The sequence below is a fragment of the Cherax quadricarinatus genome, chromosome 51, assembly GCF_038502225.1.
Source record: "Cherax quadricarinatus isolate ZL_2023a chromosome 51, ASM3850222v1, whole genome shotgun sequence".
Classification (NCBI taxonomy): Eukaryota; Metazoa; Arthropoda; class Malacostraca; order Decapoda; family Parastacidae; genus Cherax; species Cherax quadricarinatus.
The window spans coordinates 19,652,932-19,678,686 of record NC_091342.1 but is presented as its reverse complement, the minus strand read 5'-3'; the positions used below and the strand labels follow the sequence as shown (position 1 = coordinate 19,678,686).

At 38.7% G+C, this 25,755-nt stretch overlaps 1 protein-coding gene across 12 annotated transcripts in view; it reads left to right on the top strand.

Moving 5' to 3' along the window:
- Positions 1-1,038: 1,038 nt before the first annotated feature.
- Positions 1,039-25,755, top strand: part of BTBD9 (BTB (POZ) domain containing 9) — a 131,873-nt gene continuing 107,156 nt past the window's right edge. For 6 of the 12 annotated variants that reach the window (XR_011393419.1, XR_011393415.1, XR_011393414.1 and 3 more), the window contains exons 1-5: positions 1,039-1,137; positions 3,865-4,126; positions 4,406-4,535; positions 7,333-7,563; positions 9,643-9,801. Coding sequence is in view for 1 of the 12 variants with exons in the window: in XM_070095919.1 (XP_069952020.1) it covers positions 3,945-4,126; positions 4,406-4,535; positions 7,333-7,563; positions 9,643-9,801 (702 nt within the window). In the remaining 11 variants the exon portion in view is untranslated. Of the gene's footprint in view, positions 1,138-1,167; positions 1,254-1,278; positions 1,624-3,864; positions 4,127-4,405; positions 4,536-7,332; positions 7,564-9,642; positions 9,802-25,755 lie in introns of those variants that run through there. The other 6 variants (XR_008407872.2, XR_008407869.2, XR_011393417.1 and 3 more) reach the window with 6 other exon arrangements.

Below are 25,755 nucleotides of genomic sequence, written 5' to 3'. Positions count from 1 at the left end.
TAACTACATGTAAACCACACAACAACCAAATTCTGTAAATTCAACATTGTAATCTTTATAGAGAATAAACTTTGAATTTGAATTTGAATTTGAAACATCTCTATTACGCATCCATACCCATCCTCTGGGCGGTAGTCAAAAGATGACAGAGGCAGAGGATTGGGCTCTATCATTTTTGATAGCTAAGCAAGTTTCTCTGATATTACAAGTTTATGAACTGGTAACACTCGTATTGATTGTTTATACAGACATGAAAACATTTAATTAACTTGCATGTTGGTATGTTATTTATAATAAGATAAGATAAGATTTCGTTCGGATTTTTAACCCCGGAGGGTTAGCCACCCAGGATAACCCAAGAAAGTCAGTGCGTCATCGAGGACTGTCTAACTTATTTCCATTGGGGTCCTTAATCTTGTCCCCCAGGATGCGACCCACACCAGTCGACTAACACCCAGGTACCTATTTGCTGCTAGGTGAACAGGACAACAGATGTAAGGAAACGTGTCGAAATGTTTCCACCCGCCGGGAATCGAACCCGGGCCCTCCGTGTGTGAAGCGGGAGCTTTAGCCACCAGGGTATGATTGACACTGGACAGGTTTAAGTGGTTACGAGTTATTTAAAATTGGGAAAGTTAAGGAATTTTTCCAGAATGGCTGATAATATACCACTGGGAATAAAATATTTAGACATTTCTTGAACGTAGGTGAGTTTTGTCTGAATTTATGATTTTTCCTCGCTTTCCAAAATATAAAAACTCTCTGTAAATTAACATTACTGTTTTAATATATAAATTTTTGTTAATAAAAATAATCATTACATTCAATACTCTTATATTTAGACAACTTACTTATAATAACCTTAGCATTCATACTATATAACTAGTCAATGTCAGTAGTTGAAGGTTTAGTATCTGTCTGTCCGAAATGTACTGTATAACCTGGAGCTTTTCAAAATGTATGAAGTAAATGTAGCATAACTTCGTAACAGTTATGCACATATTGAATTAAAATTTGTTTTTTTTTCTTTTATGATAAATGTATATAATGTAGAGTGTAGTCTAGCAGTGCAGTATGATGGCTGTCGTGTGTTGACACTAGTGACGCAGGTTGTAGTACATTCTAGAAGCTACGCAGGTAATTCCCAAGATTTGGGCACACATTGCATTACCATGTGGTGATGCACATTGTTATACTCAAGCTTTAGGGCTATTAGTATCATTTCTATCTGGGAAGGAGCGTGCTATGAAGATGTTTGTGATAAGGAATGTTAAGCCAGCAGGGTAGACTAGACAAACATAGGACAGCATAGTAGATATGTTGTGTGTAGTATGTTGTTATAATGTCAACATTAACAAGTCATGTTGCTCGACGTGGGGGGAAGACAACAATTTATTTATGGGTATTGCGTTGTATGATCTCTATAGGTTCGGGAAAGTAATAGCCTGAAGTATTCCCTGTTTGTCCCTGCAAGGGGGTAATGTGACGCTGGTGAATGGCTCTTGATCCAAGAAATCGACGTTACTTTTTCATTCCGCGGATCAAACTTGATTGCCTGACGTTCCCAAGAGCCAATATGACGAGTTTAGCAGCACTGCATGACCCTTTGGGGTTTAACGCTTGGTATGGTTTAACGCTTTTCTTGATAATATTGCGAGTTTCGCATTTCCTTGTGAAAATTATAGTAATCATGCTGCTCCCAATACAGAAACTTAATTACGTGCCTTGTAAGACAAAATTGCATTACTTTTGTAAGTTGCATTAGTAAGTTATAATTAATTCTCAGCTTCGATTTTTTCTGTAATTTTGCATAAGATTATTTACTCAACTCACTGTTTATGTAAAATAAAAAGTGCCAGTTGACTTCATAATTGGGAATTTGAAGTGTACTATAATATATATAAACCATAAATAGACATTTATTTTATATTATTCGAATCTGATGCTGTGGTCTGAGATCGCACCTGGACTGAGATTGTCCAATCCTATGTAATGGAGAAAATTGATCAGACCTAACCCAAAAAAATATTCTGAATAAAATTAGATCTGAAGTTTGTCATGCAGTGGCTATCACTGCATTAACAGGTACACTTTGTTTAATATAGTAACAAAATGTCAAAAACCACTAAAATATGCTTTTATCCATCAGCATCCCTCAAGGGAAGCTCCTTGATATTGGTGAGGGGGACCCTTGAGCTAAGGAATTGGGCTTGTGCTTCAATTCTTTGAATCAAGCCTGGATACCTTCTATTTCCTCAGGTGCTGGCTGTATGACCCCTATGGGTTTAGTGGTCCCCTCAGCCTCCCCCCCAAAAATGAAATCAGATGACACAAATTTATGTTACTCAGAATTAATGAATTAATAGGAAGATAAAAAGATATGGGAAACCTTATTTATCAGGGTCTAATGTAATGAGTTTTCAAACTTTGTTACAGAAACTAAATGAATTCTTGCTCAGTTGTTGCTGTATAGTCCTTGTGGCTTAGCGCTTCTTTTTGATTATAATAATAATAATTGCTCAGTTGTTTTAACATATAGTTGACAGTATCTCTTGATACTCGAACCTGCTTCAGTTATAAATTTTCTAGAAATACTGTATCCTGATTTCTTGTACTCGTCTCTGACCATTCCCTTGGAAGTAAGCTGTGATAGTCATTAATGACCAAAAGAAGACATGATTTGGATTACCCCAAATGATTAGTGTGGCTTATTTCCATTGTTGTCTAAGGATACCACCAACAGCAGTCAACTGACTTGGTATCTACTTACTGCTAGGTAGCACTGACATCATAAGTCATTGAAAGGGTGGCGAGATACCAAAATACAAAATTTATGGAATAGCTCAACCTACACAGCTGAAATCAATGTGTATTTAGAGTGGAAAGCTCATGCTTACTAACCCATTATGTCAAGTTCCATAGTCTTTGCAAAAAATATAAAAAATTTGGACGTGGTCGTCATAAATTTTACTAAGGGATTTAACAAAAGATATCATAGAGTGATACTCCAAAAAAGTAGGTCAATAGATATAACAGAAAACTAGGAAAATAGATGGAGATATTAAGTGGTAGGAACTTGAGCATTCAACAGGCATATATGAGCAGTGTATTGGATCAGCCCTCTGATTTTAGGAATTTGACATGCTGTTGGAGTTCGAGCAAGGTAACATTATGAAGGCATGTAGGGAAAAGTGGTTAGCAGGACTTGAGTTCTGGAGGTGGAAATTACAGTGTCTGTACTCAGAAGACAAATATTGAATGATTGATAGTGAATGTTTCCTTTTTTTTTCTTTGGTCACTCTACCTTTGTGGGAGATGGCCAGTTTAGTAAAAAAAATAAAAAATGTAGGTAATAGAGCTTTACCTCTAAACTTAAATTCTCCTCAGAAAAAGAGGTGGGAAGTACAGTGCCTACACTTTGAGGGAGGGGTGAGGATGTTGCAGCTTGGATGGTCATCATAACTGTGATATCATCATGATTCTCAAAAGACAGTAATTGAATGAATGAGAGTGAATTTTTTTTTTTTTAGGGGGGGAGGGGGGTCACCCTACCTTAGAGGGAGATGGCCTGTATGTTAAAAAAAGGAATACATAGTTTTCTCACAAGAGCAGTAACCATCATTTTACATTGTCTAAAGCATATCTTGCATGCTAAAATAAGTACATGTATTACTGCATGTAGTTCAGTAAAATCTACTGGAAGTAAACTGCTACTTTAAAACTCATAAATGCAACTGTTGTATATGCTCAGTGATATGTTTTGATTACAGTACTATATAATGTAATAAAATTTTATCCAGACCAACATTATTCTTATGTTTGTTAACTTAATTAGCTGAGCTAATAAGTTTCTTAAAATTTCAGAAATGAAGAGGACCTCTTAAAAGCACACAAGGTAATAAACAAGTCCCTAACCTTGATCATCATTCTAGGGTGAGAGAACCATGTCTAACATCCACCTGGGTCTTCCCTACCCTGGTGGAGTTGTAGATCACTCCAGCAACCTGGCACATGACATTGGTGCTCTTTATCTTAATGATGAATATAGTGATGTCACTCTGCAAGTCAATGGACAAACTTTTCGTGCACACAAAGTCATATTAGCTGCAAGAAGTCAGTATTTCAGGTTTGTATTTTCAAAATTTTTATTATGGTTTCTTGTAGATTTTTATTTTGAAAGTAAATTTCACTATTTACTTCAGTGACTTGTTTTTTAATGGTGTGTGCTTTATTATGTTTAGCCTTAATTAATAGGCCAATATTGATTTGAAGTTTATTACTACAGTATACATTATAGTGATTTATGTTTTACTTCAAGCAGAATGTTGCAGTTTCCTGAATTAAATAATATGAGACATTGTTCAAGTATGATTAAAAGTGATCATCTACAGTGTTTATATTTCAGAGCGCTTCTTTTTGGTGGGTTGCGTGAATCTCGTCAAGCTGAGGTAGAAATAAAAGATACCAATTTAACAGCTTTCAACGTTCTTTTGAAATATATATATACTGGATGGGTCAGTCTCAGTTCTGAAAAGGTTAGTTGTGTAGTGTTTCATGCCTCCTCTTTACCTAATAGTTTATCTTGTTCAGATGAATTTGGAATTGTATATCAGTTAACTTGTATGGTATATACTGTATGTATCAGAATCTTTTGTTTCGTATAATAAATAACTTTTTAAAACCCTTCAGAGTAGGTGCTTTCATGTCAGTGTAAGGCTCTTGATCCAGGAAATTGGAGCTGCTCTCCCTGTTCTTGGATCAAATCTGATTGCCTTCCAATCCTCAGGTACTGTATGACCCATGTAAGTTTAGTGCTCCCTCCATGATTAAATAATAAAAATAGCTTTTAGAGAGTTTACTTTTTTTTAACAAACTGGCCATCTACTTAGGTAGGGTAACCCAAAAGAAAAAACACTCACTGACATTCATGCTGTCACTGTCTTGCCAGAGGCATGACAGTACTATAGTTTAGATGTCCCTCCAAACTGCAGATATCCCCCACCCCTCTCAGAGTGTAGGCACTATGTTTCCCACCTTCAGGACCCAAGTCTGGCTAACTGGTTTCTCTGAATCCCTTCACAGAATGTTACTTTGCTCACACTCCAACAGATCATCAAGTCCCAAAAAACATTTGCCTCTACTTCTGTTTAACATACACTTGCCTGCTGGTTGCCCAAGCCCCTCACACACAACCTCCTGTACCCTCTCCTTCCAAACTTTCCTAGGGCAACCCCTACCCTGCCTTCCCTCCATTGCAGATTTATACATCCTACAAGTCATCTCATTTTGTTAAATCCTCTCTGAATGTCCAAACCTCCTCAACAACCACTCCTCAGCCCTCTGGATAGTACTTTTTGTAACCCTGTACCTTCTAATATCCAAGCTAATTTTTTTTTTTTTTTTTAACAAGTTGGCCATCTCCCACCGAGGCAGGGTGACCCAAAAAGAAAGAAAATCCCCAGAAAGAAAATACTTTCATCATCATTCAACACTTTCACCTCACTCATACATAATCACTGTTTTTGCAAAGGTGCCCAGAACACAACAGTTTAGAAGCATATACATATAAAGATACACAACATATCCCCCCAAACTGCCAATATCCCAAACTCCTCCTTTAAAGTGCAGGCATTGTATTTCCAAGCTATGTGTGGTGTAAATATTATGCTATCTGATTAATATTTACACCACACATTGCCCTCAAACACAACATCTCTACTTCCTCTAGCCTCCTTCCTGGTACAACATTCTCAACCCGTGCTTCACACCCATGTAACAGTGTTAGTACCACTATACTCTCATACATTCCCTTTTTGCCTCCATAGGTAACATTCTTTGTCTCTACACATGCCTCAGTGCACCACCCACCTTTATCCCTTGCCATTTCTGTGGTTCCCTTTAGAGGTGTCGCTAGGGTTGGTGTCACCTGGGGCGGCATCTTTGGTGTCACCCCCATGAAATCCAAGGGCAGGGGGATGGGGGGAGTAAACTTCAGTTTTGTCACTACTGCACGACCAGTTACGTCACTATTGCATGACCAGTTACGTCACTACTGCACAACCAGTTAAATCACTACTGCATGACCAGTGACTAATGTTTAGCAATGAGAATGTTTAAGGGCCATAAACCAAACCTGAGAATACTTCTCAACTTTATTAATGATAAAATAAATAATCGTAGTAATATTGAGAAAACATCAACTCAAATCCACTGTGAGTACAGGCAACAGATCCTACATTTATTCGTCTTCAACAATGCCAAAAAAAAAACAAACAAACTTGAAAAATAAAGAAAAACATTGCAATATCAGAGAAACACTAGTTCCGATGTGACCTTGAGTACAGGTAACATCTCAATGAATCTGATCTTACATTTCCTTGCCTTCAATCCTGCAAAATCATCTATCACATCATGAAAATCAATGATTTTCCCTATATAGGCCTATTTGTACTCTGTAATCATATAATAGGCTATATAGAAATGAAGGATTCTCTTCTTATGTTGGTGCAGCACTGTTGTGTGCATTAGTGTCACCTTCTTTAGAGGCTCTATGGTGTCACCCCCTAAATGGTGTTGCCCGCCCCCCCTTATGATGCCCCTGGTTCACTTTTCACATACTGATCTGTTAACAAATCCACTCCTAAATATCTGTACACATTCACTTCCTCAATTCTCCCTTCCTCCATTCTGACAAATGATATTTCATTACCTATATTGTTTGTTACCCTCATCACCTTGCTCTTCTATGTTCACTTTTAATTTCCTCCTTTTGCATACTCCCAAATTTATCAACCAACCTTTGCAACTTAGCTTCAGAATCTCCCAATAGCAGTGTCATCAGTGTAAAGCAACTGTGACAGTTCCCATTTTGTATAATTTTCTGCTGTTTTAATCTCTCATCTCTCCCCAACACCCTAGCATTCACTTCTTTTACAACCCCATCTAAAAATATGTTAAACAACCATTGTAACATCGTGCATCCCTGTCTAAGGCCCACTTTTATTGAAAATAATTGCCCTCTCTTCTACATACCCTAACCCCTAACCTGAGCCTCACTAGTCCCAAAAACTCTTTTAACTTCTTTCATCAACCCGCCATCTATTCCATACACTTGCAGCATCTGCCACATTGCTCCCCTATCCACCCTATCATATGCCTTTTCTAAATCCTTGAATATAGGTTTACTATTGTTTTCAAATTCAGTGCTATACTGTATTTGAAATGGTCAGCATTCTTATAATTTATCTGATCCTTAAGCACTTGATACTGCTGTATATAAATGGTAATTATTGTTTACAAAATGGACTAATATAACATATTGGCATTTTTCAGGAAGAGACTGTATTAGAAATCCTTGGGCTTGCTCACCAGTATGGCTTCGAAGATTTAGAATCTGCAGTCTGTGAATACTTAAAGGATGCTTTATGTATTGCAAATATTTGTGTTATATATGATATGGCATCTCTTTACAACCTTACAAACCTGAAGACAGTGTGTGAAGATTTTATGGATAAAAATGCCTTACCAATACTGAATCATGAATCATTTTACTCCCTTACACCAGTGAGTACTGTATATCCTACATCTGGCAACTTCTTTTATCCAATAATATTTCTTTTTCTTCAGTTACAAAAATAAATCAGGATGGGTTAAGCAAAAAATGCAGGTTTGAGGGAATGTGGAAAAAATCAAGTGGTGCTGCATGGTCACTTTACTTCTCTCTTATGAATACCCCCTCCCCCACATGTTTTCGTAATTTTTATTAATTACATGTATTAAAATGGAAATTATTTTTAATAGTTTTTCGGTTATTTAACACTAAATGTGAATTTTGTATAAATTATATTCATTTTATGCATGTGTGAAGGGCTCATATTTAGTTTAGAGTAGTCAAGAACTGTATATTTAATAGTTAAGATTTTAAATATGAATTATAGCTTACATTTTTTTCACTTTTTTTATTTGTATTGATAGTTTATATGTGTGTGGAGAGTTTTTTTTTTTTTTTAAGTTTTAAATCTCATATTTTAGCAGCAGTTGGTAAAGAAATTAATTTATTCTCTTGGTTGGCTGCTGCCATGCTCAGTTCCTGTCAGTGGTTAACAGGTGGGGGAGGACAGGGACACTATTGGTATGCCAGGTGGCTGTGGGGGTTACCAGGGAGCCTGATGGGAAGGCCCCCTTGTCCTGGCTGGTGGCTGTTGGGGTTAGATTGCAATACGGACAGGTGACTATTTCTCCACTATCTACTCAAGCTTTGCTTATGATGTCCCACCACCCTCCAGTCATACATAATAGCCTTCATCATTTCTTCTCATACCATATGCCTAGGCACCTAATACCCTCACCACAAGAGTGAAAGGGTGGAGAGTTATGTAAAGTGTGTTGTGTTGGATATGATGGGAGAGTAGGAATAGGAGGGAGGGAGGGAGGGAATGCAAGAGAAGGAGAAAGGTAAGGGAATTGGAGGGAATGGGAGAAAGAGGAAAGGAAGAGAGAGACTTACCTGAATACTATACATCATTTTAAATTTCATTGTTTAAACAATAGGTGAAACAAGATACAGGGTATTATGGCTTGGGAACACATCGTTGATTATACTATGGATGTCTATGGGAAAAAATATCTTCAGAGTTCCAGTTAGTGTACTAGTAGCGAGTGATTTTTAGGCAAGCATTAAGGTAAGTGGGAGTCCTAAGTAAAATATTTTTCATTTTTTAATACTGCTAATAGAAATTTCCATATTAAGTAGGATTGTTTGGGACATTATTATTAATACTGTATATACAGTATACTGTATTCGTGCAGAGGTGCTAAACTTGTAGGGTTCATGGGATGTGTACTGTTTCCCTGCATTCATAAGTTGCAGCCTTTTTTTGTGGTATAGTATGCATTATATCTTATCTTAGAAATTGTTGTAGAAAATTAAAATTTATAAAATTAAATATAGCAAAATGGCAGTTAACTGATAAAGTTATAAAATGTCCACTGTAATTTTATATTGGTATGTATGTACTTGAAAATTAATTCATGACCTAATAAAACCAGCACTCATCAGTTGTGTGTGTGTGTGTGTGAGAGAGAGAGATAGAGAGATAGATCCACTTCGAGGACAGCATGAAGCAAGCTTCTATACCACAAGATGGGCAGAAAGCAGCAACTTCACTCTGGCTGTACCCTTCTCCAGAACATCACTTCATCTGAGATCATTTATCCCCAGGATGACTAGTATGGAACACGTTCGTACAGCATTATGATGTCAACGAGATAGTCAGTTGATCAAATGAAAATGCTGGCCCACAGATGGCTCCAACTTCATCCTGTTCCCTAATGTATGTTTCATAGCAATAAAAATGCTTTCAAATGAGCTGATGTAGGTAACAGCTCTTAGCTTGTCAATAAGTTTAGGAATCCTTAACCTGTAAATAGCTTGTCAATAAAGCTAGGGATCCTTAACCTAACCTTGTCAAGCCCTGTGTAAAAAAGAAATAATGAAAGGGGGGAGAGAGAGAGAGGGAGAGGGAGGGCAAGAGAGAGAGATGGTCATGGTAAGGGGTGGAGTGTATATCAGACAGTAAGTACTTTTAGGTGTTATAAATTATCTATTATGTATTTTTATGATTTTTCTTGTTTTTTTTACAGTCGGCATTGAAGGCAATTATTGGGAGGGATTCATTTTGTGCACCAGAAGTCCATATATTCCAAGGTGTTCACACATGGGTTGAGCGGAACTCAGATCTGACTCAGGAGCAAACACAAGAGATTCTCGCTAAGATACGATTGCCTCTCATCAGTCTCTCTGTAAGTTTATGCATCTTTCTGTGCAATACCATTTCTAATATCTTATTCCACATCATGGGAAATAGATAATTTCTTGTATAAAAGTTTTTATAAATTTTTTATCATTCAATATTCTTTGATAATATTGTGCTTTATTTCATTGTTTAGATTATGTTGATGAAATGTAAATGATGTACTGTACTGTACTGTACTATAATTGTAGAAGCTAATTTTTGCACAGCTTACAAATTAAATTTCATTCCTAGCATTCCTGTTTTGTGTTATGAAGATATGGCAGATACTCTTAATATTTGTCTAGTGACTTTCACTTCCCTTTATAATATAATGATCAAAGATTAGTGTATAGAAAACTGAAAATGTATTAGGAAGCCAAATCCATAATTCTGTATACAGAAATAAAGGACTAATTGCCTCAGTTTATCCTAATGTTACATTAATTTTCTTATGAGATTTTCTTCAAGTTAGATAAGTTATATAACCCTACAAAAAGTGGGTGCAGGAGGGAAGAGGAGCGATTGGTGGAATGATGATGTAAAGAGAGTAGTAAGGGAGAAAAAGTTAGCATATGAGAAGTTTTTACAAAGTAGAAGTGATGCAAGGAGGGAAGAGTATATGGAGAAAAAGAGAGAAGTTAAGAGAGTGGTGAAGCAATGTAAAAAGAGAGCAAATGAGAGAGTGGGTGAGATGTTATCAACAAATTTTGTTGAAAATAAGAAAAAGTTTTGGAGTGAGATTAACAAGTTAAGAAAGCCTAGAGAACAAATGGATTTGTCAGTTAAAAATAGGAGAGGAGAGTTATTAAATGGAGAGTTAGAGGTATTGGGAAGATGGAAGGAATATTTTGAGGAATTGTTAAATGTTGATGAAGATAGGGAAGCTGTGATTTCATGTATAGGGCAAGGAGGAATAACATCTTGTAGGAGTGAGGAAGAGCCAGTTGTGAGTGTGGGGGAAGTTCGTGAGGCAGTAGGTAAAATGAAAGGGGGTAAGGCAGCCGGGATTGATGGGATAAAGATAGAAATGTTAAAAGCAGGTGGGGATATAGTTTTGGAGTGGTTGGTGCAATTATTTAATAAATGTATGGAAGAGGGTAAGGTACCTAGGGATTGGCAGAGAGCATGCATAGTTCCTTTGTATAAAGGCAAAGGGGATAAAAGAGAGTGCAAAAATTATAGGGGGATAAGTCTGTTGAGTGTACCTGGTAAAGTGTATGGTAGAGTTATAATTGAAAGAATTAAGAGTAAGACGGAGAATAGGATAGCAGATGAACAAGGAGGCTTTAGGAAAGGTAGGGGGTGTGTGGACCAGGTGTTTACAGTGAAACATATAAGTGAACAGTATTTAGATAAGGCTAAAGAGGTCTTTGTGGCATTTATGGATTTGGAAAAGGCGTATGACAGGGTGGATAGGGGGGCAATGTGGCAGATGTTGCAAGTGTATGGTGTAGGAGGTAGGTTACTGAAAGCAGTGAAGAGTTTTTACGAGGATAGTGAGGCTCAAGTTAGAGTATGTAGGAAAGAGGGAAATTTTTTCCCAGTAAAAGTAGGCCTTAGACAAGGATGTGTGATGTCACCGTGGTTGTTTAATATATTTATAGATGGGGTTGTAAGAGAAGTAAATGCGAGGGTCTTGGCAAGAGGCGTGGAGTTAAAAGATAAAGAATCACACACAAAGTGGGAGTTGTCACAGCTGCTCTTTGCTGATGACACTGTGCTGTTGGGAGATTCTGAAGAGAAGTTGCAGAGATTGGTGGATGAATTTGGTAGGGTGTGCAAAAGAAGAAAATTAAAGGTGAATACAGGAAAGAGTAAGGTTATGAGGATAACAAAAAGATTAGGTGATGAAAGATTGAATATCAGATTGGAGGGAGAGAGTATGGAGGAGGTGAACGTATTCAGATATTTGGGAGTGGACGTGTCAGCGGATGGGTCTATGAAAGATGAGGTGAATCATAGAATTGATGAGGGAAAAAGAGTGAGTGGTGCACTTAGGAGTCTGTGGAGACAAAGAACTTTGTCCTTGGAGGCAAAGAGGGGAATGTATGAGAGTATAGTTTTACCAACGCTCTTATATGGGTGTGAAGCGTGGGTGATGAATGTTGCAGCGAGGAGAAGGCTGGAGGCAGTGGAGATGTCATGTCTGAGGGCAATGTGTGGTGTGAATATAATGCAGAGAATTCGTAGTTTGGAAGTTAGGAGGAGGTGCGGGATTACCAAAACTGTTGTCCAGAGGGCTGAGGAAGGGTTGTTGAGGTGGTTCGGACATGTAGAGAGAATGGAGCGAAACAGAATGACTTCAAGAGTGTATCAGTCTGTAGTGGAAGGAAGGCGGGGTAGGGGTCGGCCTAGGAAGGGTTGGAGGGAGGGGGTAAAGGAGGTTTTGTGTGCGAGGGGCTTGGACTTCAAGCAGGCATGCGTGAGCGTGTTTGATAGGAGTGAATGGAGACAAATGGTTTTTAATACTTGACGTGCTGTTGGAGTGTGAGCAAAGTAACATTTATGAAGGGATTCAGGGAAACCGGCAGGCCGGACTTGAGTCCTGGAGATGGGAAGTACAGTGCCTGCACTCTGAAGGAGGGGTGTTAATGTTGCAGTTTAAAAACTGTAGTGTAAAGCACCCTTCTGGCAAGACAGTGATGGAGTGAATGATGGTGAAAGTTTTTCTTTTTCGGGCCACCCTGCCTTGGTGGGAATCGGCCGGTGTGATAATAAATAAAAAAAAAAAAATATATGACCAACACCAGTAAGCAAATATAAAAATGACTGCAACACCTCTAGCAACACACAAACCAAGAAGCACCAGAATATGCTAAAATCTGTACACCTTTCACTTTTGATGTGAAAATGGGTAGAATACCGTACCTAGTGTCCATCATAAATTAACAAGGATGTTTGCAGTGTGTGTGCTTCAAATGACTGTTGCAGAAATTAATTTGGACAAAGGGGTTCTAGTATGTCATACCTACTTTAACCTTTACACTATAGTAAGCCCAGAAATAAAATTTCCTATGTGCAGGAAAATTTAAAAAAAAAATTACAGGTTAAAGGTTAAATCTACATAACATACTAATTGGGCTTAATATCACTGTTAGTCCTAGGTTGGTAGACAGGAACCAGTCAGGTAGGTACTATCATCCTGCCAAGTAAGTGTAAAACGGAAGCCTGTAATTGTTTTACATGATGGTAGGATTGCTGGTGTCTTATTTCTGTCTCATAAACATGCAAGATTTCAGCTATGTCTTGCTACTTCTACTTACACTTAGGTTACACTACACATGCATGTATAAGCATATATATACACACACACCCCTCAGAGTTTTTTTCTATTTTCTTAGTAGTTCTTGTTCTTGTTTATTTCCTCTTATCTCCATGGGAAATTGGAACAGAATTCTTCCTCCATAAGCCATGAGTGTCATAAGAGATGACTAAAATGCCGGGAGCAAGGGATTAGTAACCCCTTCTCCTGTAATACGTTACTAAAGTTAAAAAGTGAAACTTGTTTTTTCTTTTTGGGCCACCCTGCTTTGGTGGGATACAGCCGGTTAGTTGAAAGAAGTTGAAAGATCACTGTTAGTATCACAGCTCATATGACTCTCTGAACTTCAACATCCCCATCCCTCCTTCAGAATGCAGGCACCATACTTTCTACCTCCAGGATTCAAGGCTACCTAACCAGATTCCCTGAATCCCTTCATAAATGTTACTTTGTTCACACTCCAGCAGCATGCCAAATCATAAAATTGATTTGCCTTCACTCTTATCTAATGCACTCACATACTTGTAGAATTTTTCCTATTATCAGCTATGATTAAAAATTTTTTTTTTAAAACATTGGCTGTTTCTCACCGAGGCAGGGTGACTCAAAAAGAAAGAAAGAAACTTTTATCATCGTTCAGCACTTTAACCATCATTCATACCTAATCACTATCTTGCGTAGGCGCTCGGATACGACAGTTTAAATGTCCCTCCAAATGGCCAATTTCCCAAACCCCTCCTTTAAAGTGCAGGCATTGTACTTCCCACCTCCAGGACTTTACGTCTGGCTAATTGGTTTCCCTGAATCCCTTCACAGAATACTGTATTACCCTGCTCAGACTCAACAGTTTGTGAGGTCCCAAAAACCACTTATCTCACTTCACTCCTATCTAACACGCTCACGCATGCTTGCTGGAAGTCCAAGTCCCTTGTCCACAAAGCCACCTTTACCCCCTCCCTCCTCCGTAAGCCATGCGTGTTGTAAAAGTTAACTAAAATTGGGAGCAATGGACTAGTAACCGCTTTTCCCGTACAGCTTACTAAAAATATGAAGAAGAAAACCATCAAAAAAAAAAATGAATATAAATAAGATATGTGAGTTTGTTTTTAAACATGAAAATTTGTATAGTACAGTGGACCCTCGGGTAACGATACCATCAGATGGTGATAAAATCGGATACCGATGTGTTTTTGCGTAAAAATGTTGGCTAGGCCAACAAAGAAAAACTCATTTAAGGACATACGTCCTGAACATGTCTGCGTGGCCTGAGCCTATGTACAAGGTAGAGTGCCATTGTTTACAAGCCAGGGAGGATGATTCCATGCATACATGCGATATATTTTGTATTATTCCATTTTCTTAGTGCTTGTAACTGCTAAATAAGCCACCATGGGCCCAAAGAAAGTTTCTAGTGCCAACCCTGTGATAAAAAAGGAAAGAAACACAATAAAATTCAAGAAAAAACTTGTAGCAAAAATACCAAAGTGGAGGAGGAAGAGAGAGGGGTGAATGTGCCTTTTGCAGTGATTCAGTGATTCTACGATATGTACGATACTAAAGCAGCAGGTATCGATAAAGGCTATAGTGCCAACCAGCGATAAAGTGTAGAATTAACAGTGTAGCAAGTAAGTTAAGTGAGTAAGCGATAGAAAAACGACACGAAATTAACTCTCCAATGTTGTTGTAAGTGTATTGGGCCGGCCTGCTACGTATCTTCCACCATTAAAAATCTGCTAGCATCTCCTCCATCAAACTAATTAAACTAACATCTCCAAAGTGTAAATATAGAAGTGTAAATATGAAAGGACCCCAATGGAAATACGTAAGTCACTGACTTTTTGGGTTATCCTAGGTACTTTACACATATGCTGCTATGTATGATAATCTATGTATGTAACTGTATTTGTGTATACCTGAATAAACTTACTTACTTATTTATAAGTTAAAATGTAAATTTTTTTTTTTTCAACAAGTCGGCCATCTCCCACTGAGACAGGGTGACCCAAAAAAGAAAGAAAATCCCCAAAAAGAAAATACTTTCATCATTCAACACTTTCACCTCGCACACACACATAATCACTGTTTTTGCAGTGGTGCTCAGAATACAACAGTTTAGAAGCATATACGTATAAAGATACACAACATGTCCTTCCAGACTGCCAATATCCCAAACCTCTCCTTTAAAGTGCAGACATAGTACTTCTCATTTCCAGGACTCGAGTCCGGCTATATGAAAATAACCGGTTTCCCTGAATCCCTTCACTAAATATTACCCTGCTCACACTCTAGCAGATCGTCAGGTCCCAAATACCATTCGTCTCCATTCACTCCTATCGAACACGCTCACACACGCCTGCTGGAAGTCCAAGCCCCTCGCCCACAAAACCTCCCTTACCCCTTCCAACCTTTTCGAGGACGACCCCTACCCCGCCTTCCTTCTCCTACAGATTTAAACGCTCTCTATGTCATTCTGCTTTGATCCATTCTCTCTAAATGACCAAACCACCTCAACAACCCCTCTTCAGATCTCTGACATACTTTTATTAACTCCACACCTTCTCCTAATTTCCACACTCCGAATTTTCTGCATAATATTTACACCACACATTGCCCTTAGACAGGACATCTCTACTGCCTCCAACTGCCTCCTTGCTGCAGCATTTACAACCCAAGCTTCACACCCATATAAGAGTGTTGGTACTACTATACTTTCATACATTCCCTTCTTTGCCTCCATAGATAACGTTTTTTTGTCTCCACATACACCTCAATGCACCACTCGCCTTTTTTAATTCATCAATTCTATGATTAACCTCGTCCTTCATAAATCCATCCGCCGACACGTCAACTCCCAAGTATCTGAAAACATTCACTTCTTCCATACTTCTCCCCAATTTGATATCCAATTTTTTTTTTATCTAAATCATTTGATACCCTCATCACCTTACTCTTTTCTATGTTCACTTTCAACTTTCTACCTTTACACACACTCCCAAACTCGTCGACTAATCTTTGCAATTTTTCTTTAGAATCTCACATAAGCACTGTATCATCAGCAAAAAGTAACTGTGTCAATTCCCATTTTGTATTTGATTCCCCATAATATAATCCCACCCCTCTCCCGAACACCCTAGCATTTACTTCTTTTACAACCCCATCTATAAATATATTAAACAACCATTGTGATATTACACATCCCTGTCTAAGACCTACTTTTACCGGGAAGTAGTCTCCCTCTCTTCTGTATACCCTAACCTGAGCCTCACTATCCTCATAAAAACTCTTTACAGCATTTAGTAACTTAACACCTATTCCATATACAGTGGACCCCTGTCTTACGATCAGCTTCCAGTGCGACCAATTATGTAAGTGTATTTATGTAAGTGCTTTTGTATGTGTATTTTTGGGGGTCTGAAACGGACTAATTTAATTCACAATATTCCTTATGGGAACAGATTCGTTCGGTAACGGCACCTGAACATACTTCTGGAATGAAATTATATCGCAAGACAGGGGTCCACTGTACTTGCAACATCTGCCACATTGCTCCCCTATCCACTCCATCATATACCTTATCTAAATCCATAAATGCAATAAAAACTTCCCTACCTTTATCTAAATACTGTTCATATATATGCTTCAAGGTAAACACTTGATCTACACATCCCCTACCCACTCTAAAAACCTCCTTGCCCATCCGCAATCGTACATTCTGTCTTACGTCTAATTCTTTCAGTAATAACCCTACTGTGCACTTTTCTCAGTAAACTTATTCCTCTATAATTTTTACAGTCTCTTTTGTCCCCCTTCCCTTTATATAAAGGGACTATACATGTTCTCTGCCAATCCCTAGGTACCTTCCCCTCTTTCATACATTTTTTTTTTTCTCGACAAGTCAGCTGTCTCCCACCACTCCAGTACTATATCCCCCCTGCTTTTAACATTTCTGTCATGATCCCGTCAGTTCCAGCTGCTTTACCCCCTTTCATTCTACGTAATGCCTCACGCACCTCCCCCACACTCATCCTGCCCTTCACTCCTACAAGATGGTATACCTCCCTGGCCTGTGCATGAAATTACCACCTCCCTTTCTTTGTCGACATTTAAAAGTTCCTCAAAATATTCTCGCCATCTACCCAATACCTCTGTCTCCCCATCTACTAACTCCCCTACTCTGTTTTTACCTGACATATCCATTCGTTCCCTAAGCTTTCTTAACTTGTTTAACTCGCTCCAAAAATTTTTCTTATTTTCATTAAAATTTCTTGACAACACCTCTACCACACTATCATCTGCTCTCCCTTTGCACTCTCTGACCACTCTCTTCACCTTTCTTTTACTCTCCATATTCTGTACTCTTCATATAACACTTCTGCTTTGCAAAAATCTCTCATAAGCTACCTTTTTCTCTTTTATCACACTCTTTATTTCATCATTCCACCAGTCACTCCTCTTTCCTCCTGCTCCCATCCTCCTATAACCACAAACCTCTGCCCCACATTGTAATGCTGCATTTTTAAAACTATTCCAACCCTCTTCAACCCCCCCTCCCCCCACTCCCACTACTCATACTTCACTAGCCCTCCTTTCTGCCAATAGTTGCTTATATCTCACCCGAACTTCCTCCTCCCTTAGTTTATACACTTTCACCTCCCTCTTGTTGTTGTCATTTTCCTCTTGTCCCATCTACCTCTTACTCTAACTGTAGCTACAACTAAATAATGATCCAATATAGCAGTTGTCCCTCTATAAACGTGTACATCCTGGAGCCTACCCATCAACCTTTTATCCACCAATACATAATCTAATAAACCTAGGTAGTAGGATGGTAGACAGCAACCGCCCAGGGAGGTACTACCGTCCTGCCAAGTGAGCGTAAAATGGAAACCTGTAATTGTTTCACATGATGGTAGGATTGCTGGTGTCTTTTTTTTGTCTCATAAACATGCAAGATTTCAGGCACATCTTGCTACTTCTTCTTACACTTAGGTCACACTACACACATGTACAAGCATATATGCATATATATATATATATATATATATATATACATATATATATATATATATATATATATACACATATATATATATATATATGTATATGTGTATATATATATATATATATATATATATATATATGTATATGTGTGTATATATATATATATATATATATTATATATATACATATATATATATATATATATATATATATATATATATATATATATATATATATATTTATTTATTTATTTATTTATTTATTTATTTATTTATTTATTTATTTATTTATTTATTTATTTATTTATTTATTTATTTATTTATTAGGTTGGTAGACAGCAACCACCCAGGGAGGTACTACCGTCCTGCCAAGTGAGTGTAAAACGAAGCCTGTGATTGTTTTACATGATGGTAGGATTGCTGATGTCTTTTGTCTGTCTCATAAATATGCAAGATTACAGGCATGTCTTGCTACTTCTACTTACACTTAGGTCACACTAGACATACATGTACACATTTATTTATACACACTCATCTGAGTTTTCTTTGATTTTATCTTAATAGTTCTTGGTCTTATTAATTTTCCTTTTATATCCATGGGGAAGTGGAATAAGAATCTTTCCTCCGTAAGCCATGCGTGTTGTAAAAGTCAACTAAAATGCCGGGAACAATGGGCTAGTAACCCCTTTTCCTGTAAAGATTACTAAAAAGAATAAGAAGAAAATTGTCAAAGTGGGAAGTCTGAATGTGCGTGGATGTTGTGCAGATGATAAGAAAGAGATGATTGTGGATGTTATGAATGAGAAGAAGCTGGATGTCTTGGCTTTAAGTGAAACAAAGCTGAAGGGGGTGGCAGAGTTTCAGTGGAGAGGAATAAATGGGATTAGGTCAGGGGTTTCAAATAGAGTTAGAGCTAAAGAAGGAGTAGCAATAATGTTGAAGGATAAGCTATGGCAGGAAAAGAGGGACTATAAATGTATTAATTCAAGGATTATGTGGAGTAAAATAAAGATTGGATGTGAAAAGTGGGTTATAATAAGCGTGTAAGCACCTGGAGAAGAGAGAAGTGTAGAGGAGAGAGAGAGATTTTGGGAAATGTTGAGTGAATGCGTGGGGAGTTTTGAATCAAGTGTGAGAGTAATGGTGGTTGGGGATTTCAATGCTAAAGTGGGTAAAAATGTTATGGAAGGAGTAGTAGGTAAATTTGGGGTGCCAGGGGTAAATGTAAATGGGGAGCCTTTAATTGAGCTATGTGTAGAAAGAAATTTGGTAATAAGTAATACATATTTTATGAAAAAGAGGATAAATAAATATACAAGGTATGATTTAGCACGTAATGAAAGTAGTTTATTAGATTATGTATTGGTGGATAAAAGGTTGATGGGTAGGCTCCAGGATGTACATGTTTATAGAGGGGCAACTGATATATCGGATCATTATTTAGTTGTAGCTAAAGTTAGAGTAAGAGGTAGATGGGAAAAGAGGAAGGTGGCAACAACAAGTAAGAGGGAGGTGAAAGTGTATAAACTAAGGGAGGAGGAAGTTCGGGTGAGATATAAGCGACTATTGGCAGAAAGGTGGGCTAGTGCAAAGATGAGTAGTGGGGGGGTTGAAGAGGGTTGGAATAGTTTTAAAAATGCAGTATTAGAATGTGGGGCAGAAGTTTGTGGTTATAGGAGGGTGGGGGCAGGAGGAAAGAGGAGTGATTGGTGGAATGATGAAGTAAAGGGTGTGATAAAAGAGAAAAAGGTAGCTTATGAGAGGTTTTTACAAAGCAGAAGTGTTATAAGAAGAGCAGAGTATATGGAGAGTAAAAGAAAGGTAAAGAGAGTGGTGAGAGAGTGCAAAAGGAGAGCAGATGATAGAGTGGGAGAGGCACTGTCAAGAAATTTTAATGAAAATAAGAAAAAATTTTGGAGTGAGTTAAACAAGTTAAGAAAGCCTAGGGAAAGTATGGATTTGTCAGTTAAAAACAGAGTAGGGGAGTTAGTAGATGGGGAGATGGAGGTATTGGGTAGATGGCGAGAATATTTTGAGGAACTTTTAAATGTTAAGGAAGAAACAGAGGCAGTAATTTCATGCACTGGTCAGGGAGGTATACCATCTTTTAGGGGTGAAGAAGAGCAGAATGTAAGTGTGGGGGAGGTACGTGAGGCATTACGTAAAATGAAAGGGGGTAAAGCAGCTGGAACTGATGGGATCATGACAGAAATGTTAAAAGCAGGGGGGGATATAGTGTTGGAGTGGTTGGTACTTTTGTTTAATAAATGTATGAAAGAGGGGAAGGTACCTAGGGATTGGCGGAGAGCATGTATAGTACCTTTATATAAAGGGAAAGGGGACATAAGAGACTGTAAAAATTATAGAGGAATAAGCTTACTGAGTATACCAGGAAAAGTGTACGGTAGGGTTATAATTGAAAGAATTAGAGGTAAGACAGAATGTAGGATTGCGGATGAGCAAGGAGGTTTTAGAGTGGGTAGGGGATGTGTAGATCAGGTGTTTACATTGAAGCATATATGTGAACAGTATTTAGATAAAGATAGGGAAGTTTTTATTGCATTTATGGATTTAGAAAAGGCATATGATAGAGTGGATAGAGGAGCAATGTGGCAGATGTTGCAAGTATATGGAATAGGTGGTAAGTTATTAAATGCTGTAAAGAGTTTTTATGAGGATAGTGAGGCTCAGGTTAGGGTGTGTAGAAGAGAGGGAGACTACTTCCCGGTAAAAGTAGGTCTTAGACAGGAATGTGTAATGTCACCATGGTTGTTTAATATATTTATAGATGGGGTTGTAAAGGAAGTAAATGCTAGGGTTTTTGGGAGAGGGGTGGGATTAAATTATGAGGAATCAAATTCAAAATGGGAATTGACACAGTTACTTTTTGCTGATGATACTGTGCTTATGGGAGATTCTAAAGAAAAATTGCAAAGGTTAGTGGATGAGTTTGGGAATGTGTGTAAAGGTAGAAAGTTGAAAGTGAACATAGAAAAGAGTAAGGTGATGAGGGTGTCAAATGATTTAGATAAAGAAAAATTGGATATCAAATTGGGGAGGAGGAGTATGGAAGAAGTGAATGTTTTCAGATACTTGGGAGTTGACGTGTCGGCGGATGGATTTATGAAGGATGAGGTTAATCATAGAATTGATGAGGGAAAAAAGGTGAGTGGTGCGTTGAGGTATATGTGGAGTCAAAAAACATTATCTATGGAGGCAAAGAAGGGAATGTATGAAAGTATAGTAGTACCAACACTCTTATATGGGTGTGAAGCTTGGGTGGTAAATGCAGCAGCGAGGAGACGGTTGGAGGCAGTGGAGATGTCCTGTTTAAGGGCAATGTGTGGTGTAAATATTATGCAGAAAATTCGGAGTGTGGAAATTAGGAGAAGGTGTGGAGTTAATAAAAGTATTAGTCAGAGGGCAGAAGAGGGGTTGTTGAGGTGGTTTGGTCATTTAGAGAGAATGGATCAAAATAGAATGACATGGAAAGCATATAAATCTATAGGGGAAGGAAGGCGGGGTAGGGGTCGTCCTCGAAAGGGTTGGAGAGAGGGGGTAAAGGAGGTTTTGTGGGTAAGGGGCTTGGACTTCCAGCAAGCGTGCGTGAGCGTGTTAGATAGGAGTGAATGGAGACGAATGGTACTTGGGACCTGACGATCTGTTGGAGTGTGAGCAGGGTAATATTTAGTGAAGGGATTCAGGGAAACCGGTTATTTTCATATAGTCGGACTTGAGTCCTGGAAATGGGAAGTACAATGCCTGCACTTTAAAGGAGGGGTTTGGGATATTGGCAGTTTGGAGGGATATGTTGTGTATCTTTATATGTGTATGCTTCTAGACTGTTGTATTCTGAGCACCTCTGCAAAAACAGTGATAATGTGCGAGTGTGGTGAAAGTGTTGAATGATGATGAAAGTATTTTCTTTTTGGGGATTTTATTTCTTTTTTGGGTCACCCTGCCTCGGTGGGAGACGGCCGACTTGTTGAAAAAAAAAAAAAAAAAAAATATATATAGAAGTGATGCAAGGAGGGAAGAGTATATGGAGAAAAAGAGAGAAGTTAAGAGAGTGGTGAAGCAATGTAAAAGGAGAGCAAATGAGAGAGTGGGTGAGATGTTATCAACAAATTTTGTTGAAAATAAGAAAAAGTTTTGGAGTGAGATTAACAAGTTAAGAAAGCCTAGAGAACAAATGGATTTGTCAGTTAAAAATAGGAGAGGAGAGTTATTAAATGGAGAGTTAGAGGTATTGGGAAGATGGAAGGAATATTTTGAGGAATTGTTAAATGTTGATGAAGATAGGGAAGCTGTGATTTCGTGTATAGGGCAAGGAGGAATAACATCTTGTAGGAGTGAGGAAGAGCCAGTTGTGAGTGTGGGGGAAGTTCGTGAGGCAGTAGGTAAAATGAAAGGGGGTAAGGCAGCCGGGATTGATGGGATAAAGATAGAAATGTTAAAAGCAGGTGGGGATATAGTTTTGGAGTGGTTGGTGCAATTATTTAATAAATGTATGGAAGAGGGTAAGGTACCTAGGGATTGGCAGAGAGCATGCATAGTTCCTTTGTATAAAGGCAAAGGGGATAAAAGAGAGTGCAAAAATTATAGGGGGATAAGTCTGTTGAGTGTACCTGGTAAAGTGTATGGTAGAGTTATAATTGAAAGAATTAAGAGTAAGACGGAGAATAGGATAGCAGATGAACAAGGAGGCTTTAGGAAAGGTAGGGGGTGTGTGGACCAGGTGTTTACAGTGAAACATATAAGTGAACAGTATTTAGATAAGGCTAAAGAGGTCTTTGTGGCATTTATGGATTTGGAAAAGGCGTATGACAGGGTGGATAGGGGGGCAATGTGGCAGATGTTGCAAGTGTATGGTGTAGGAGGTAGGTTACTGAAAGCAGTGAAGAGTTTTTACGAGGATAGTGAGGCTCAAGTTAGAGTATGTAGGAAAGAAGGAAATTTTTTCCCAGTAAAAGTAGGCCTTAGACAAGGATGTGTGATGTCACCGTGGTTGTTTAATATATTTATAGATGGGGTTGTAAGAGAAGTAAATGCGAGGGTCTTGGCAAGAGGTGTGGAGTTAAAAGATAAAGAATCACACACAAAGTGGGAGTTGTCACAGCTGCTCTTTGCTGATGACACTGTGCTCTTGGGAGATTCTGAAGAGAAGTTGCAGAGATTGGTGGATGAATTTGGTAGGGTGTGCAAAAGAAGAAAATTAAAGGTGAATACAGGAAAGAGTAAGGTTATGAGGATAACAAAAAGATTAGGTGATGAAAGATTGAATATCAGATTGGAGGGAGAGAGTATGGAGGAGGTGAACGTATTCAGATATTTGGGAGTGGACGTGTCAGCGGATGGGTCTATGAAAGATGAGGTGAATCATAGAATTGATGAGGGAAAAAGAGTGAGTGGTGCACTTAGGAGTCTGTGGAGACAAAGAACTTTGTCCTTGGAGGCAAAGAGGGGAATGTATGAGAGTATAGTTTTACCAACGCTCTTATATGGGTGTGAAGCGTGGGTGATGAATGTTGCAGCGAGGAGAAGGCTGGAGGCAGTGGAGATGTCATGTCTGAGGGCAATGTGTGGTGTGAATATAATGCAGAGAATTCGTAGTTTGGAAGTTAGGAGGAGGTGCGGGATTACCAAAACTGTTGTCCAGAGGGCTGAGGAAGGGTTGTTGAGGTGGTTCGGACATGTAGAGAGAATGGAGCGAAACAGAATGACTTCAAGAGTGTATCAGTCTGTAGTGGAAGGAAGGCGGGGTAGGGGTCGGCCTAGGAAGGGTTGGAGGGAGGGGGTAAAGGAGGTTTTGTGTGCGAGGGGCTTGGACTTCCAGCAGGCATGCGTGAGCGTGTTTGATAGGAGTGAATGGAGACAAATGGTTTTTAATACTTGACGTGCTGTTGGAGTGTGAGCAAAGTAACATTTATGAAGGGATTCAGGGAAACCGGCAGGCCGGACTTGAGTCCTGGAGATGGGAAGTACAGTGCCTGCACTCTGAAGGAGGGGTGTTAATGTTGCAGTTTAAAAACTGTAGTGTAAAGCACCCTTCTGGCAAGACAGTGATGGAGTGAATGATGGTGAAAGTTTTTCTTTTTCGGGCCACCCTGCTTTGGTGGGAATCGGCCAGTGTGATAATAAAAAAATAAATATATATATATATATATATATATTTTTTTTTTTTTTTTTTTCAACAAGTCGGCCGTCTCCCACCGAGGCAGGGTGACCCAAAAAAGAAAGAAAATCCCCAAAAAGAAAATACTTTCATCATCATTCAACACTTTCACCACACTCGCACATTATCACTGTTTTTGCAGAGGTGCTCAGAATACAACAGTCTAGAAGCATAAACATATAAAGATACACAACATATCCCTCCAAACTGCCAATATCCCAAACCACTCCTTTAAAGTGCAGGCATTGTACTTCCCATTTCCAGGACTCAAGTCCGACTATATGAAAATAACCGGTTTCCCTGAATCCCTTCACTAAATATTACCCTGCTCACACTCCAACAGATCGTCAGGTCCCAAGTACCATTCGTCTCCATTCACTCCTATCTAACACGCTCACGCACGCTTGCTGGAAGTCCAAGCCCCTTACCCACAAAACCTCCTTTACCCCCTCTCTCCAACCCTTTCGAGGACGACCCCTACCCCGCCTTCCTTCCCCTATAGATTTATATGCTTTCCATGTCATTCTACTGTGATCCATTCTCTCTAAATGACCAAACCACCTCAACAACCCCTCTTCAGCCCTCTGACTAATACTTTTATTAACTCCACACCTTTTCCTTATTTCCACACTCCGAATTTTCTGCATAATATTTACACCACACATTGCCCTTAGACAGGACATCTCCACTGCCTCCAACCGTCTCCTCGCTGCTGCATTAACCACCCAAGCTTCACACGCATAGAAGAGTGTTGGTACTACTATACTTTCATACATTCCCTTCTTTGCCTCCATAGATAACGTTTTTTGACTCCACATATACCTCAACGCACCACTCACCTTTTTTCCCTCATCAATTCTATGATTAACCTCTTTCTTTCTTTCAACACACCGGCCATATCCTACCGAGGCAGGGTGGCCCAAAAGGAAAAACAAAAGTTTCTCCTTTCACATTTAGTAATATATACAGGAGAAGGGGTTACTAGCCCCTTGCTCCCGGCATTTTAGTTGCCTCTTACAACACGCATGGCTTACGGAGGAAGAATTCTGTTCCACTTCCCCATGGAGATAAGAGGAAATAAACAAGAATAAGAACTAGAAAGAAAATAGAAGAAAACCCAGAGGGGTGTGTATATATGTGCTTGTACATGTATGTGTAGTGTGACCTAAGTGTAAGTAGAAGTAGCAAGACGTACCTGAAATCTTGCATGTTCATGAGACAGAAAAAAGGACACCAGCAATCCTACCATCATGTAAAACAATTACAGGCTTTCGTTTTACACTCACTTGGCAGGACGGTAGTACCTCCCTGGGCGGTTGCTGTCTATCATCCTTCATAAATCCATCCGCCGACACGTCAACTCCCAAGTATCTGAAAACATTCACTTCTTCCATACTCCTCCTCCCCAATTTGATATCCAATTTTTCTTTATCTAAATCATTTGACACCCTCATCACCTTACTCTTTTCTATGTTCACTTTCAACTTTCTACCTTTACACACATTCCCAAACTCATCCACTAAC